Source organism: Bombyx mandarina, chromosome 15 (genome assembly GCF_030267445.1).
Source record: "Bombyx mandarina strain Sakado chromosome 15, ASM3026744v2".
NCBI classification, from domain to species: Eukaryota; Metazoa; Arthropoda; class Insecta; order Lepidoptera; family Bombycidae; genus Bombyx; species Bombyx mandarina.
This window is the reverse complement of record NC_143221.1, coordinates 13,581,421-13,596,470: the sequence shown is the minus strand read 5'-3', so window position 1 is coordinate 13,596,470 and position 15,050 is coordinate 13,581,421. Positions and strand designations below refer to the sequence as shown.

At 37.6% G+C, this 15,050-nt stretch overlaps 1 protein-coding gene across 1 annotated transcript in view; it reads right to left on the bottom strand.

The window, feature by feature from the left end:
- Positions 1 to 149: 149 nt before the first annotated feature.
- The window catches only part of LOC114248566 (uncharacterized), an 81,352-nt gene continuing 66,451 nt past the window's right edge, over positions 150 to 15,050 (bottom strand). Inside the window, exons 4-6 of the mRNA XM_028181848.2 lie at positions 6,493 to 6,617; positions 5,819 to 5,950; positions 150 to 4,345 (exon numbers count right to left, since the gene is read on the bottom strand). Coding sequence (XP_028037649.2) covers positions 1,191 to 4,345; positions 5,819 to 5,950; positions 6,493 to 6,617 — 3,412 coding nt within the window. The 3' untranslated portion in view covers positions 150 to 1,190. The remainder of the gene's footprint in view (positions 4,346 to 5,818; positions 5,951 to 6,492; positions 6,618 to 15,050) is intronic.

Below are 15,050 nucleotides of genomic sequence, written 5' to 3'. Positions count from 1 at the left end.
TTTGTGTTCATAATTCCTAAAACGAAATACCAATTTTCTTTAATAATAAAATGAACTGTATCATCGAAGTTTCACTAGTCATTTGGCACGTTTATTGGTTTTATATTGCGTACATGTTTAAAGCAAAGAAGATGTTGAATAAAACAAAATTTAATTAAAATTAACTTTAATTATTCACAACATAATTCTTTACAAGGTCAAACATTTATACAAATAATATGTCTTAATTAACAAATACTAAATTAATTATAATATTACTTTACAAATCAGACCTCACTAAGCACAAACGGGATGAATGTGTGCAGCATATCACAACAGAATGGCAGAACATTCAAATTCTCATCACAAATGTGTATCTAAAAAATATTAAAGATATTGCATTATATGTAATTAGTAGGTACTGAATTTAAAAAAAGGGACACATTTTGTTTAGTAAAGTCATCCAATGATTAGTTTAATATAATGCAACTTTTTATAGTGGTAACAATCATAATGGGTAATTTTGTAAATCGTACAAGAAATATCAAATCATGTCAAATGAGCAAGACATTATAACTCTTCTTCATAGTCTTGTCGTCTGAAAGTCATTATGAGGTTTTATTTTTTTCTCAGCCAAGATTGGTTTGTTACCCTACAAGACTTATAAATTATGATTACTAACCCTTGCAAGTATGCAGTAAAAAACGAAATGAGACAATGTACAAACTACTGCGACTCATTTATACATAAAGTATTTGAGTTTGATAAATAAATCATCGCTAATATGGTGTTTTATCTATATCTAAATTCTTGACTTTTTCTAGTTTGACTAGTCAATATGAAAATCTATGAATGATTTAAATGTTGTTGAAAAATATATAATTCGTTTCATTAGGTATTAGAAAAAACTGTTACCTTTGCAATAAGATTGAATTATTACTGATTATTTGGTCCACATTGATATACAGCTATCGCATACATCACAGTAATCTAAAATAGCACTATATACACTTATTTTAACTACAATGTAATGTTTGTTAAAGTTCAGAGCTTTCCAGACAATGATTTAATCCCAGTTATTTATAATAATATGTCTAAAGTTAAAGAATAACCATTGCAATCTTTCTTTAACTAGGGATGTTTAATAGACTATATTAAGCTCTCAGTTAGATGAAATTCTTTCAAATTTTATTAATTCTAATCGGATTATTCTAATAAATATCATTCATGTCTTCCAAAAATGGTAGTCCTGTTGATGTAGGTTCGCGATCGTTTGAAAAGCTGGGTGACTTTATTGGCGGGTGCATTGTTGCCGGCGAGAAAATTTCAGGTAAGTCTGTGGGCCTCACTTCGTAAATTTGTATTTGTGGTATTTTACTCGATGGTTCGTTTTCGCTTGATTTTTCTGCCGTTAGCTCTACATTATTGTCCGTATTGTTTCTCAGTGACACCTCCTTAGATATTTTAGGTTCTTCTGTTGATTCTTCTCGGATTGTGGTTGTCAGCGGCCCCACGGTTAAAGACACATCTACAGATGGTTCTTGACTCACAATAGATTGTGATTCTGTTGTTGAAGATATTTCTTTGGATGTTTCCTGGTTTGCTGACGAATGTGACTCTGTAGTTTCTTCTTGGATTTCAGATGGCAGCGGTTCCACAGTCAATGCCAGGTCTGCTTCTTGTTCTTGATTTACTGATGTTTCTAGTTCTGTTGTTTCAACTTGGTTTGTTGATGACTGTCGATCATCTGTTTCTTCCTTTTGTTCTGACGGTTGTAGCTCTGTTGTTGATGACGTTTCTGTAGATAGGTCTTGTTTGTATGATGACTGAGATTCTGTTGTTGTTTCTTTAACTTTTTGCTCATTTAATGAGGAATCCGTTTCTATTGTTTCTACTTCGTTTGCCGACGAGCCTGGGCTATTTTCGTCATCAGAATTCACTAAGAAATCTTCGTCATTTATCTCTTCCTGGTTTGCCGATATTTGTTGCTCAGTTGTTTCTTCTTGGTCTATTGATGATTGTGACTTTGTTGTTGCTGAAATTTCGTTAGATGGTTCTTGATCCATTGATGATTGAGGTTCTGTTGTATGTTCCTGATTTACGAATGAAACTGACTCTGTTATTGCTGATATTTCGCCAGATGGCTGTTTGCTTACTGAAAATTGTGGTTCTGTTGTTTCTGTTTGATTAATCTGTGATTCTAGTTCAGTTGTGTTTTTCTGGTCAATGGAAAAGTTCGGTTGTTCTCTCGATCGTTCTTGGTGTGCTAATTCTGCTTCAGATGTTAATACAATATCTTTAGATGCGTGATTTATCGACGATGGTTGTTCTGTAGTTTCCTCATTATCAATTGGTTCTGGTTCTATGGTCGGGATCGTTTCTCCAAACGGTTCCTGGTTCATTGATAGTAGTTGCTCTGTTGTTTCTTCAGCGTTTGTTGGCGGTTCGGGCTCTATTGTTTGTGCGGGCTCTCTAAATTGTTCCTGGTTTATTGGTGACTGAACTTTGGTTACTTCTACCACCTTAACTGATCGCTGTGCTGTTTCTGGTGCCATTTCTCTAGAACGTTCTTGATTTGTTGATGATGGTGGTTCTACGCGTTCTTCGCGGTCTGTTGATAATTGGGGCTCGGTTGTTGAAATCGTTTTTGTATCTAATTCGTGAGTTAAAGATGATTTTAGGTCTATTACTGGTTCGGTTTCCCTAGGTTGTTCTTGATTTTCCATCGATTGTGTTCTTGTTACATCATCATTGTTTAATTGAGGTGTTAATGTTGGTGTCATTTCACGGGATTCTTTCTCGTTTGTTGATAGTTGGAACTCTGTTGTCTTTTCAAAGTTTATTGATCGCTCTGGCTCTATAGTCGACATCATTCCTCTAGATTTTTCTTGGTTTATTGTCAGTTCTGGGCTTATTACCGGTGTCATTTCTCTCTGTTTTATTGTTTCTGGGTCCGATGTTGGAGTCATTTCACTTAATAGCACCTGGTTTATTGATGGTTCTTTGTCTATCGTCGACTCTGTTTCTATTGTCGGCTCTGTTTCTATCGGTGGCTCTGTCTCTATTGTCGGTTCTGGCTCTATCGTCGGCTCTGGCTCTATTATTGACTCTGGATCTATTGTCGGTTCTGACTCTATTATGTGTGGCATTCCTCTAGATAGTTCGTGATTTATTGACGTTTCTGGCTCAATTTTTTGTGCAATTATTGACATATCCGGCCTTAATGTTGTCACTACGTCTCTAGTTGGTCCCTGGTTTAATTCTAATTGTGTCACTGTAGGCACCATTTCATTTGAAGATATTTTGTTTACTGATGTTTCTGGATCCGGCACTGTTTGTTCAGATCGCACTTCGTTTATTGATGTTTTTGGCTCCAGTGTCGGTACCATTTCACTAGATGATTCATGGTTTATTGTAGGTTCAAATTCTGCTGATGTCGTTTCACTAGATTCTCCGTTGTTCACAGATTCTACGTCCTTAGATGTTTCATGGTTTGCTGATGATTCTGGCTCGATCGTTAGTGTAATGTCTCTAGATGGTTCTTGGTTAATTAGGAAATGTGGCTCTGTTGTTTCTTCCTCGTTTATTGATGGTTGTTGTTCAGTTGTTTGTACCGCCTCTTTAAATGGTTCCTGATGAATTAATAAGTCTTGCTCTACTGTCGGTGTCATTTTTCTAGATTGTTCTTGGTTTATTGATGGCTCGGGCTCTGGTGTTGTGACTGCATCTTTGGATGCTACTTCGTTTATTGCCGGTTCTGGCTCTGGTGTTGGTTCTGCATTACTATATGACCCCTGGCTTATTGATGGGTTCGGCTCTGGTGTTGGTAGAGCTTCTGTAGACGCCTCCTGGTTTATTGCTGGCTCTGGCTCTGGTGTTGGCATTGATTCCCTGGATGGTTCCTGGTTTATTGGTGTCTCCGGTTCTGGTGATGGTACTGCTTCTTTGGATGGTTCCTGACTTATTGATGGCTCCGGCTCTGGTGTGGGCATTGATTCTCTGGATGGTTCCTGGTTTATTGATGGCCCCGGTTCTGGTGTTGGCATTGCTTCCCTAGATGGTTCCTCGCTTATTGATGGTTCCGGCTCTGGTGATGGTACTGTTTCTCTAGACGCCTCCTGATTTATTACTGGCTCTGGTTCTGGTGTTGGCATTGCTTCCCTAGACGGTTCCTCGCTTATTGAGGGTTCCGGCTTTGGTGTTGGCACTGCTTCTCTAGACGGTTCTTGGTTTATTGATGTATCTGGCTGGGGCTCTGGCTCTGGGGTCGGTACTGCGTCTCTTGACGGTACGTCGTTGATTGCCGGTTCTGGCTCTGGTGTTGGTTCTGCATCACTAGACGGCTCCTCATTCATCACGTTATTATCTGAAAAGATAAAGAGCAGACTCTTTACTGTTTATTTTACTGAGTTTTTTACATATTACCAACCCGACAAATAGTACTGTAATATTGCATCATAATTAAAATTTAGCGGACGCGTTAGATATCTGTTTTCTGGGGATAGCATGCAATATCTGGTAGCTGCTTCCGTCTCAGGGATGGTTATTAGTAGGATAGATTAGTAGTGTTTTTCTGAATACGTTAGAGGTGGTTTGCCGTTTCAACTTCGGAAATAACTTCCGTACTCTAGAGTTTGGAAGAACCTATTTTGGTGTTGATGCTCTTTTGTTTTGTTTAAGCGTCTCAATCTCTTCATGTAGGACGTTCTGTGAGTCCGCACGTGTAACCCCTATCTACCTACCTACCTAGGTATTTCTGTGGCGGAACAGTTGTGCGCTTCGGTGTGTGAAGGACTTGGAACTTGTGTTTTAGTGTGGTTAGAGGAAGCATTCGTGACCATTGACTTTGGTTATCGTTAATTTTTACAGTAATTAAGGTTAGTAATAGATAGGAACAGGGCAATAGTAGATGATAGTAAATAGTAAACCGTCATCAGATCATAAAAATCAATTTTCGCCGTGAAGCAGTGCGGTTTGAAGGGTGAAGCAGCGGTTGTACTAAAAAAACTGACGCTTAGAACTCATGTCTCAAGTTGGGTGGCAGCATTTACGTTGTTGACGTCTATGATGCCCAGTAACCACTTAACACCAGGTGGGCTATGAGCTCGTTTTTTTTTTATTGCCCTTGTTGACAGACGAGCATACGGCCCACCTGATGGTGAGTGGTTACCGTCGCCCATGGACTTCAGCAATGCCAGGGACAGAGCCAAGCCGCTGCCTACCTGTTTTACCTACCTATCCTGATAGCCTTGAGAGGCTATTTCAGCTTTACCCTATCGTGTAGGTGAGCTCTCGGGGCTCAAACCGGAGTTGTTGCTAATACTGGCCCTAGCAAAGAGCAGTGTTTCGCAGAATCTACCACCGGATCGGAAACGCGATCCGTTGAGAAGATCCGGCGAGAAACTCAGTGGGCTGTGCCTATAGTTTAATTTACTTGCCAAGGCCGGTGCTTGAGGTACTTAAAAGCACCGTTAATGGATCGGGAGGATTCGTATTGACGTGCTTAGGGCGTCCTCGACTGTTAATCATTCTGTCCACAGGATCGGGTATGTAATTTCCGGCGGCCACGACAAGAGGGATTTCGTGTCGTGCCGCCTTCTCAAAGTGGCGCATTGATGCCGACTGCATATAGGTATCTACTGATTGAGTCAAGCTCCAGCTCATCATGGAGATCCGAATGTGGTTGTTCCGAACTTGTATATATGTAAGCTTATCATGAAAATGACGTAAGCGAGATTCAGGCATCTGTCACATATCTAGATGTTTATGCGGGTCAAACTAATAAAAGTCTGTCAAAATGATGTTCTTGTTAAATTATGTATTGGATTTGTGTTATTACCGTGTAATTCAGTGTCGTTTGTCTCTTCTGCCGCTATAGGTATGGTGAGGCCGCCCAGAGCTCGCGCTGAGCTAATCGATGTATTTTGTTCGAGATGATTTTCTAGTGCAGAATTCGAAAATCCTATTCCGGCTGTAACAGAAAAAAAAATATTCTAATTATTCAAAGCTAAAAAAAAGCGCTTATTAATGACACACATCGAAATTTAGAAGTTAAATGTCCGTAATTTTTTTTTATCGTAAAAACCATACAATTTACTGGTGGTAGGACCTCTTGTGAGTCCGCGCGGGTGGGTACCACCACCCTGCCTATTTCTGCCGTGAAGCAGTAATGCGTTTCGGTTTGAAGGGTGGGGCAGCCGTTGTAACTATACTTGAGACCTTAGAACTTATATCTCAAGATGGGTGGCGCATTTACGTTGTGGATGTCTATGGGCTCCAGTAACCACTTAACACCAGGTGGGCTGTGAGCTCGTCCACTTATCTAAGCAATAAAAAAAACTGTAGATTCTGTAGGCCTACAATTTAATGTCTTGTGTTTGTTAATCGTGGTAAAATAATAAATAAATAAAATGGTCAGGACTAGCAGTTTAGAAGATTTTTTAATTAAAATAAATTCAACGAAAGCTAATATAATATTAAGTGAACTACTGATGAAACTCAAAAGTAACTTACTGGCTGCCAGTACTATTAGTGCAACAATAGCGGCCACAACAAGCGCCAACAGGGTCCAGCAAAGAGGTCGCTTACAACCTCCCTTATCGCCACGTTTGTCCGCCGTCACGTACAACTTTTCACCCCTGAAAACGGAAAGAAAAATATTTTAGTCCACGACAGTCTCCTTTTGCAAGGCCAAACCTCAATCTAAACGAAGGCCCTTATTATCGAGAAGCCTTTACGTCATATCACAAAAAAAAACTTCAACCAGCATTTACGAAAATTATTATTTTGTTTGTCAGTTTTGTCTTTTATAACACGATGTTATTCCTTCGTCATATTATAATAACTATTCGTGAACACGAGCTAAGTACAGTAGAAGCTCCTCATTCGCGCTTCCTTCATTCGCTTTTTCACTATTCGCGCATCTAAATCAGTACATCGGTACATACACAAATATGCAAGTGTTCGACGGAATATCCCATATATGTAAATTTCCACATTAACGGATTCCGTATTGGCGGCATCTTTACGGAACATATATCCCGGGAAGGAAGAGATTTTACTGTACATATGTATTTTGTTAAAGGAATTGCTACTTGTGTGCGAGATTCGAACTCCGGCACAGTAGCATCGCTCGATACTGGCCCGCTTATTTCCACGGCGAAACACGTGTGTGCTTAAGACATGCGCTTGCTGTTATGTAAATAAGAATGATAGTGGTGAGAGAAAGATGAGTAGATGAGAAATACTGATGGTAGGACCTCTTCGGAGTCCGCACACGTATGTACCACCACCCTGCCTATTTCTGCTGTAAAGCAGTAATGCGTTTCGGTTTGAAGGGTGGGGCAGCCGTTGTAATTATACTAAGACCTTAGAACTTATATCTTGAGGTGGGTAGACGCATTTAATTTGTATATTTCTATGGGCTCCAGTAACCACTTAACACCAGGTGGACTGTGAGCTCGTCCACCCATATAAGCAAAAAAAATCACTGTTTAAATGCGGGAAATAGCCCTCACAATCTATGCTATACCTGGATTCCGGTAACCGTTTCAAATCAGGTCGAAAGCTGTGAACTCGTTTGACCATTTGCTCTGATAATAATATCGTATAAAGTATATAAAATTAAAGAATGATACCATTAGAAAAGTATTTCTTTTCAAACTGCGATGATTTAAAGACGCGTGAGTGTTGCTAACGTGATGTACTGGTTGTCGCCTTGTACACTATGTGTTCATACTTTCTTCCTATATCTATTATATACTAGCTGACCCGGCAGACTTCCTAGTGCCTCAATCGATAAATAAAAAACCTAAACTTTATTTAATTCCAATTTTCATATTTATCTTCCTTTTAAACCTTCTCTGGACTTCGACAAATAATTAAAGACCAAAATTAGCCAAATCGGTCCAGCCGTTCTCGAGTTTTAGCGAGACTAACGAACAGTACTTAATTCATTTTTATTTATATATAGATTGTTGTCCCGTTGTCTAAATAAAGATCTATTCTTTTCACTAGTTAATAATATAGTTATACCAAAACTAAACATTTTACAGATTACAGACTAACAGGTGAGTTTAATTTGGTATTGGTCTAATTGGACAGAGAAACTCGCGTCGCTGATGCTAATTTCAGGTGGAACCATTGCAGCATCGAACGTTCATTCAACTGCTTTGAAATAGCGATGATACTAGCTTTCAATCTCGATGCTTCTTATTTTTTCTTACCTATGCTGATAGCCTTGAGAGGCTATTTCAGCTTCTCCTTGACGTGTAGGTGAGCTCACGGGGCTCAAACCGGGAGTGTTTCTACCACCGGATCGGAAATGCGAACCACTGAGAAGATCCAGCGAAAAACTCAGTAGGCCGGGTGACGTCACACGATACACGATACACCGCCCGCCACCGGAGTAGAGTTCATCCATACTACCTGGAGCCACTGCGGTCATCCACAGTGCGTTTCCAGAGATCTTTTTTGCCACGTACCATCCGGCTATGGAATGAGCTCCCCTCCACGGTGTTTCCCGAGCGCTATGACATGTCCTTCTTCAAACGAGGCTTATGGAGAGTATTAAGCGGTAGGCAGCGGCTTGGCTCTGCCCCTGGCATTGCTGAAGTCCATGGGCGACGGTAACCACTCACCATCAGGTGGGCCGTAGGCCCGTCTGCCTACAAAAGCAATAAAAAAAAATAAAAATAAAAAAACTACCCGAAAAATACGATAATGATCAGTGGGCTGTGTCTATGGGTTAATTCAATCGTCGAGCACTTCGTCGCAAGCGCCGGGTTTGACGAGAACGGTGACCGGTGCTGGTGGTATTTAAAAGCACCGTTAATGGATTGGGAATCCCGAAGCATCATCACTTTGCAGAAATAAGAGGGTGGTATGTATTCCAATTTGAGGACTCTGACAAAACATTCTAAAAACAGTGTGACATATTGTCTATACGTTCCGTAGTTTCCGAATTTATCGCAAAATATTTTTTTTTAAATAATAATATGTAGTTATTTACTTTGTATTTTCACGGACGCCGTTCCGCGTGGTGATATAAATTGCAGATTTATTTATATCTTAATACTCTTAATCTTTGCTTATCACCAACTTTAAGGACGGTAGGACAACATTTTTGCATGTAGCTGATAGCGGGACAACGATAGCATATCGTTCTTGGGATACCCTTATTATTTAATAATATCATTCAGTGCGCTGTTCGTGATTAGAAATTGTTTTATTGGCGACGCTGCGTAGATCGAGTCACGAGCCATTTGTGTGCAAATTTGTATGGAGTTGGAACAGCGCCCCTAGCGGCAAACGAAGGTAAGCTGTTCCAACTCCATACAAATTTGAGTTAACGCTATCGAGAAGTTAAAAAACTCACACGCACTGATATTGAGAACGTATTCGTGCCATAGAGTATACAATTAATACGACATTCGAAGTTGTATTTCGTTTATCAAATGACTACTGTATACTGTACTGTATCCGAGCTTAAGCTTTTGTTTTTGAAAAATTGACTTGTATATAGTAGACAGTTTTTTAATATTGTGAACAGCTATTGTTTATAGTAAATGTCTTTGTTTTACAATCAGTGCAATCTAGCCCGTAGACAGAACCCACTGAGTTTCTCGCTGGATATTCTCAGTGTGTCGTGATTCCGATTCGGTGGTCAGTTCAACGAAGGACTGCTCTTGCTAATAAAAAAGGTGTTAAAAGTAAGCTAACGCAAATCCCTAAAGATGAGCCCCATGAGCTTACCTACCAAACCGCGCGTATTTGTAATAACCCTTGTTGCATTAGACGCCTTCAGCTCTAACACTAGGAGCAGGCGTAGGGGCTCCAGTAACCGTACTCGTCGAACTCGGCAAAGAGTTCAACTTGTAACCTAATCCATTCATCAGCCCGCTGAGTTCCTCGCCGGATCTTTCTCAGCGGGTCGCGATTCCGATCCGGTAATAGATTCATTCGCGAAGCAGCTGCTTTTGAGTTGCAAGCTCGGGCAGTTGTTAGCAAATAACACCTCTCCTGGCTGAGCCTTTGCTCGCCCACCTGTCCTGATGAAACTAGAATGGCCACCACTAACCCTTGAAACATAAAAAAGTAATAACCCCTTACCAATGATTAGGTAAGAAACAACTCTATGTTTTGGTATATCAGTGCAGATACGTCACATTCATTAGTTTCGAACGAAAAGTGTAATGTTATTCGATAATATGAACTAGTCTTAGTGAAACGTTCAGTTATTCACGTGGACGGTACTCCTATTGTGCCCGTCTTCAAGTACCAGCCCGCTGGCATTGTCCGAGCTATTGAATATGTAACAGCTTTCTAGAAAAAGTTATACTAGTTTTGTGTTTCGGACAGGAGGTGTCGACTCATTGAAAACTCTGTCGGATTTCAGACAATATACGCTTGTGTAACACGTAAATGTTTTTCTTCGACTTAATTTGAAATTCGAGAAAGCTCATTGATGTTTTCAGCTCGTTAGTGGAATTTTTAAAATATTAAATGTTCAGATATCGATGAGATCAGATATTGATGAGTTCAGGAAATAATTCAAGTATTTATTCGATTTTCTGAGAATGTATTTAAGATTATTTTTATATTTCACACAACAGATTAAAAGTATGTTTTATATAGATTAGGTACATCTAATGTGGGCGCGGTTGTGTTCACTGCATACATATTTGGGCCCTTTAATGACTTAACAACGGTTAAGCCGTGAGCCTGAGTTCCCTAACAGGAAATAAGTGGTGAGTAATTAAGTTCACAGCTCACAAACAGCCTATTAGCGGTTTATCTATATAAAAAAGAGTGGCTTAAATATTTGCATTGTTTTAATCAGATAGTGTAACGGACACGCTCTATCCAGTATCGGAATTATATAAATCGCATTAATGAGCAGATAACACAGATTAAGAATTAATGAGGGATATGTTATCGGTCTGCCCCTGAACTGTGTCTGTTATTTGGTATTCCTTTTGAATCATTAGTAAGTAGCACAGTTAAAAGTCAGTGTCTTCCACGGTCTCTTTTGACAGTACTCGGAAAATAATAATATTGAAACATACAGAAAAGTGTTTTTACTGCATCAAGTTGATTAAACTATTGGTTTTGAAGCGTAGATTTTTAAATAATTTGATATTCAAATATTGGTTTTATACGGACCGTAAAATAACCACGATTTTCAAATGATATATTTCTGTTAATGTACTTAAGTAAACCTGGACAGCAATGGTACATGTTAACGTTAGAAAATAAGTAAAGTCACCACTGGCCCTTATATTAGACTAGCGACCCGCCCTCGCTTCGCTTCGGAAACATTAAAACACTCTATTTATGAATTCATATTTATGAAACCAAAAAAATAAAATTAAAAAAAATTTAAAAAAAGTAGCCTATGATCATCAGGGACAATGTCGGCTTCTAATGGAAAAAGAATTTTTCAAATCGGTCCAGTAGTTTCGGAGCCTATTCGAAACAAACAAACAAACAAATCTTTCCTCTTTATAATATTAGTATAGAAGTATAGATATAGATTAGTATAGATGGCAGGGAGACGATAAAATAACCCACATAAAGTTTAGGCAACCCAACTAATACGAATAAATAAAAAAATCAGCAAAAATTTAGTTTTAACGCCACAGGATATCTCTCATTACTCATTATTTCCTCATTTGTTTCCTTTGTGGAAGTCTTAATTGTTTTTTTTTTAATAATTGTTTAACGTAGACAATGAGAAAACGTTTGCGGAAGAATTTCAGGACGTCATTAAACTTGGACGTCAATTGACTTACGCAATATGCTCGTAGGGATTTAATTCTTGTTTGTAATATTGTTTGTTTTTAGAAACCGCGTAAAAAAATAACGTTTTCTTTGCCGGATTTTGGTCAGTATTTAGTCATTATCAGTAAATACCTTGATGAACATAAAAGTATTGAATAAAAAAAAATGTTTTGTGCTTAATTATGTGTTAATAAAGTACCCATTTTGTCGGTGTTGTGATTTTTATATTTATGCCCGATTTCTGTAGATTCATTTACTATGTGATGCATTGTTCAAACTATTCAAACTCATTATTTTAATCAAAAGTCTAAATAGAAACATAATTAATCTAATCATATGAAAAAAAAAACAAATGAAAAATGACGTAAATTGAAGTGTTAATCAAATCAAATGTTACGTTTAAAGTTTTCTTGTGTTGTAAAGATTAAAATTGACGCATGTGAGGTCACATTTTTTTGGTTTTGCTTAGTTGGATGGACGAGCTCACAGCCCACCTGGTGTTAAGTGGTTACTGGAGCCCATAGACATCTACGACGTAAATGCGCCACCCACCTTGAGAATAATATTCGTAGGTTTAATCATAATGTCGATGACATAATGTGAAGATTACACGTTGAGCATTTTATTGGTATGTGGCGCTAATTTCTAATTCAACGGCGGGCTATCAGAATGTGTCGTACATAAAACCGATACCAAATTTAAATGTATTATGCGAGCTATTCAAGGTCAAGGACAACAAGGTTGTATATGTGATTTATAGGTGGACAGGTGGGGGGGCTGTACTTTCCGACTTATAGTAGGAATTTAGCAGTTAAGCTTAAAAATATTCTAAATGTTTTGTATCGATCTTTCGCTACAGATATTGGACTCTTTGTTCATCGATTGACTGAATAATGTATGTAGATAGAATAATTTCTAAGAAAACGATTAATTTACGATTCCGGGAATGAGTAAACGTTCCAACTCAACAATCGAGTTATTTATCGATTATTCAGAGTCAACCGACTCGTAGGACGATCGTTGTGATGCAAGTTCGTTTTTTTTAACGTTTCTAATTCGCGATCATCGACCTATCGGCTCGCGACGCAAATCGAGATCTTCCAATCGTTAATCGTGACTGGCTGAAAAACGATTAAACATCGAGTACCAAGAGAAATCATAGAGGAGCATCACTATGTATTGTTCTGTTAATTTCCGATATATGGGATCCTCTTCGTTCGATAACAGTAAAACTGATAATCTAATCGAATTACACATTATTTCGGTTCTGCCCTTATAAAAGTCAGCGGAACAAGAACTTATGCAATTTCTAACTAACAGTAACCATGAAAACGCGTGAAATAGTACTTCACGTCGGATGTGAAAACGTTCGTTGTAATGATCATTAAATTAATTAATAGCTGGTATTTGTAATGATTACCCTTCAGTTTCATGTTCACGAAGTTATTAAAGATAATAGGTGAAACTCGTGTTTATCGAATAGTTTGGACGACATTTAGGTTGGGTTGTACCGAAAACTTGTGTAAAGTATGTCGATTAATGTAAGCAAATAAAGAAAACAATCGCGTTCGTGTGTAGCAAATATCTTGAAATATGAAATATCTATTTGGACGGTGTTGGCTACCACTGCAATAGAAATTGGGGAGCTAAGTAAGGAAATAGGTGATAATAACCCTAGTGTCACAAATCTATATATTAATACGTGAAGCAAAAACTTTGTATCCCTTTTTACGAAAATTGCGAAAAGGAGGAGTATGAAATTTTCTACATTTATAGAGAATATAGAGAAGAAGTGCACAATGCTAATATTTTTACTTTATTTTTTTTATTTTTAAATAATGCATAAAAGATACATTAAATCAATAAAGAAGACATTACACACACTACATACCATGTATTTGACGCACACATGCATGCATACTATTTATTGTCAAACTTTTGTTCTTAGCGTCTGTGATCAAATTAAGAATAGATTAAATATTGTTTGTCTATATTAATATTTTTTATAGTGTAGTCTTGGCGAAATTTGTGATTATAGAAGTACAAAATACAATCATAATAGTGTACAAACTTACAATTCCAATTAATTATAGTCGAATTTCGACTACTGCGGGACCTCTAGTTAGTATTATTCTTCAATTCCTTTCCTACGTGCTACCGCATAATATTTAATTTAAACTTTTTCTCGAATTCTGTGAATCGAATCCAAGTATTGTGCCTGAAGTTTCATGGAGTTTAAACGACAAACGATTTTTCGATTTCACAGTCGAAGTTTGTCTCAAGGACATAACGAGAACGGGTGTTAGCGATGCGGAAATACGGGCCTGTGACCGATTGCTCTGTCATGGCTTGGTACGAATTAGCTAAATATCTGGTATCGTGTTGATTATGTTCCAAGTGTTTGAAATTAGTCAGTTTGTTTCAATACAAATGTACAATATAGAAACTTTTTATCAAGCTGATCGAAAGTTCGTTTTTGTTTTGCATCCTCAATGGTTTTTATAATAGTGGTTCTATATCCAATTAAACCGCCCGGGATTAAATTGTGTGGGTGTTTTCAAGAGATTTTTTTAAAATGCTTTTTTTTAATAGTTTTATGTTCAATGAAGTTTCGATCCTTCACGACAAAAATATGACGAAAGTATTAACTCCTAACACGCGTTGTATTTAATTTTGTCCGATTTCAATCTAACTGAATGATAATATACTATTCCTCGTCACGAATTGAGTTGCTGTTCGCTTCGGTTTGATCTTGTCTAAAAAATTGTTCAGCTATCACTTTGTTTGTCGTCGTCACGAAACTAGTGATTCGATAGAAGACGAATTAAAAATATATATTTAAATGTGCAGTTAATGTATGTACCAGAAGTAGAGATAACCAGGGTATGTTGCTTTACTGCTTTAAATTCTACGAGAGTTATGTTTTCATTGGGGAAACAAAGGAAATAGATTCGGTAAAGTAATTCGGAAATCTATAATAAAAATAAAAAATAAAACTATTAAAACACCAAGACCATATCTAAAAGTGGGTACTTTTTGACGTTTTTTATAATTTTCTTGATAAGTCATGACTATAACTTTTACATCAATTAAGATAAAATCTTGTATACAAGTAAAAGGTAGAGGATTTTTCTAAAAAAATTGCCTTCAAAAGGATTCGTGTGAATTCAGTTACATAGTCACTCTCTTATGTTCTGGTTTAGCTTTTCGGTATCAATTAATAACATAATATCATTAGGAGCAACATTTGTGGTTTATAAAAAAGTAAAAAGGGACCAAACTTTTGCTAT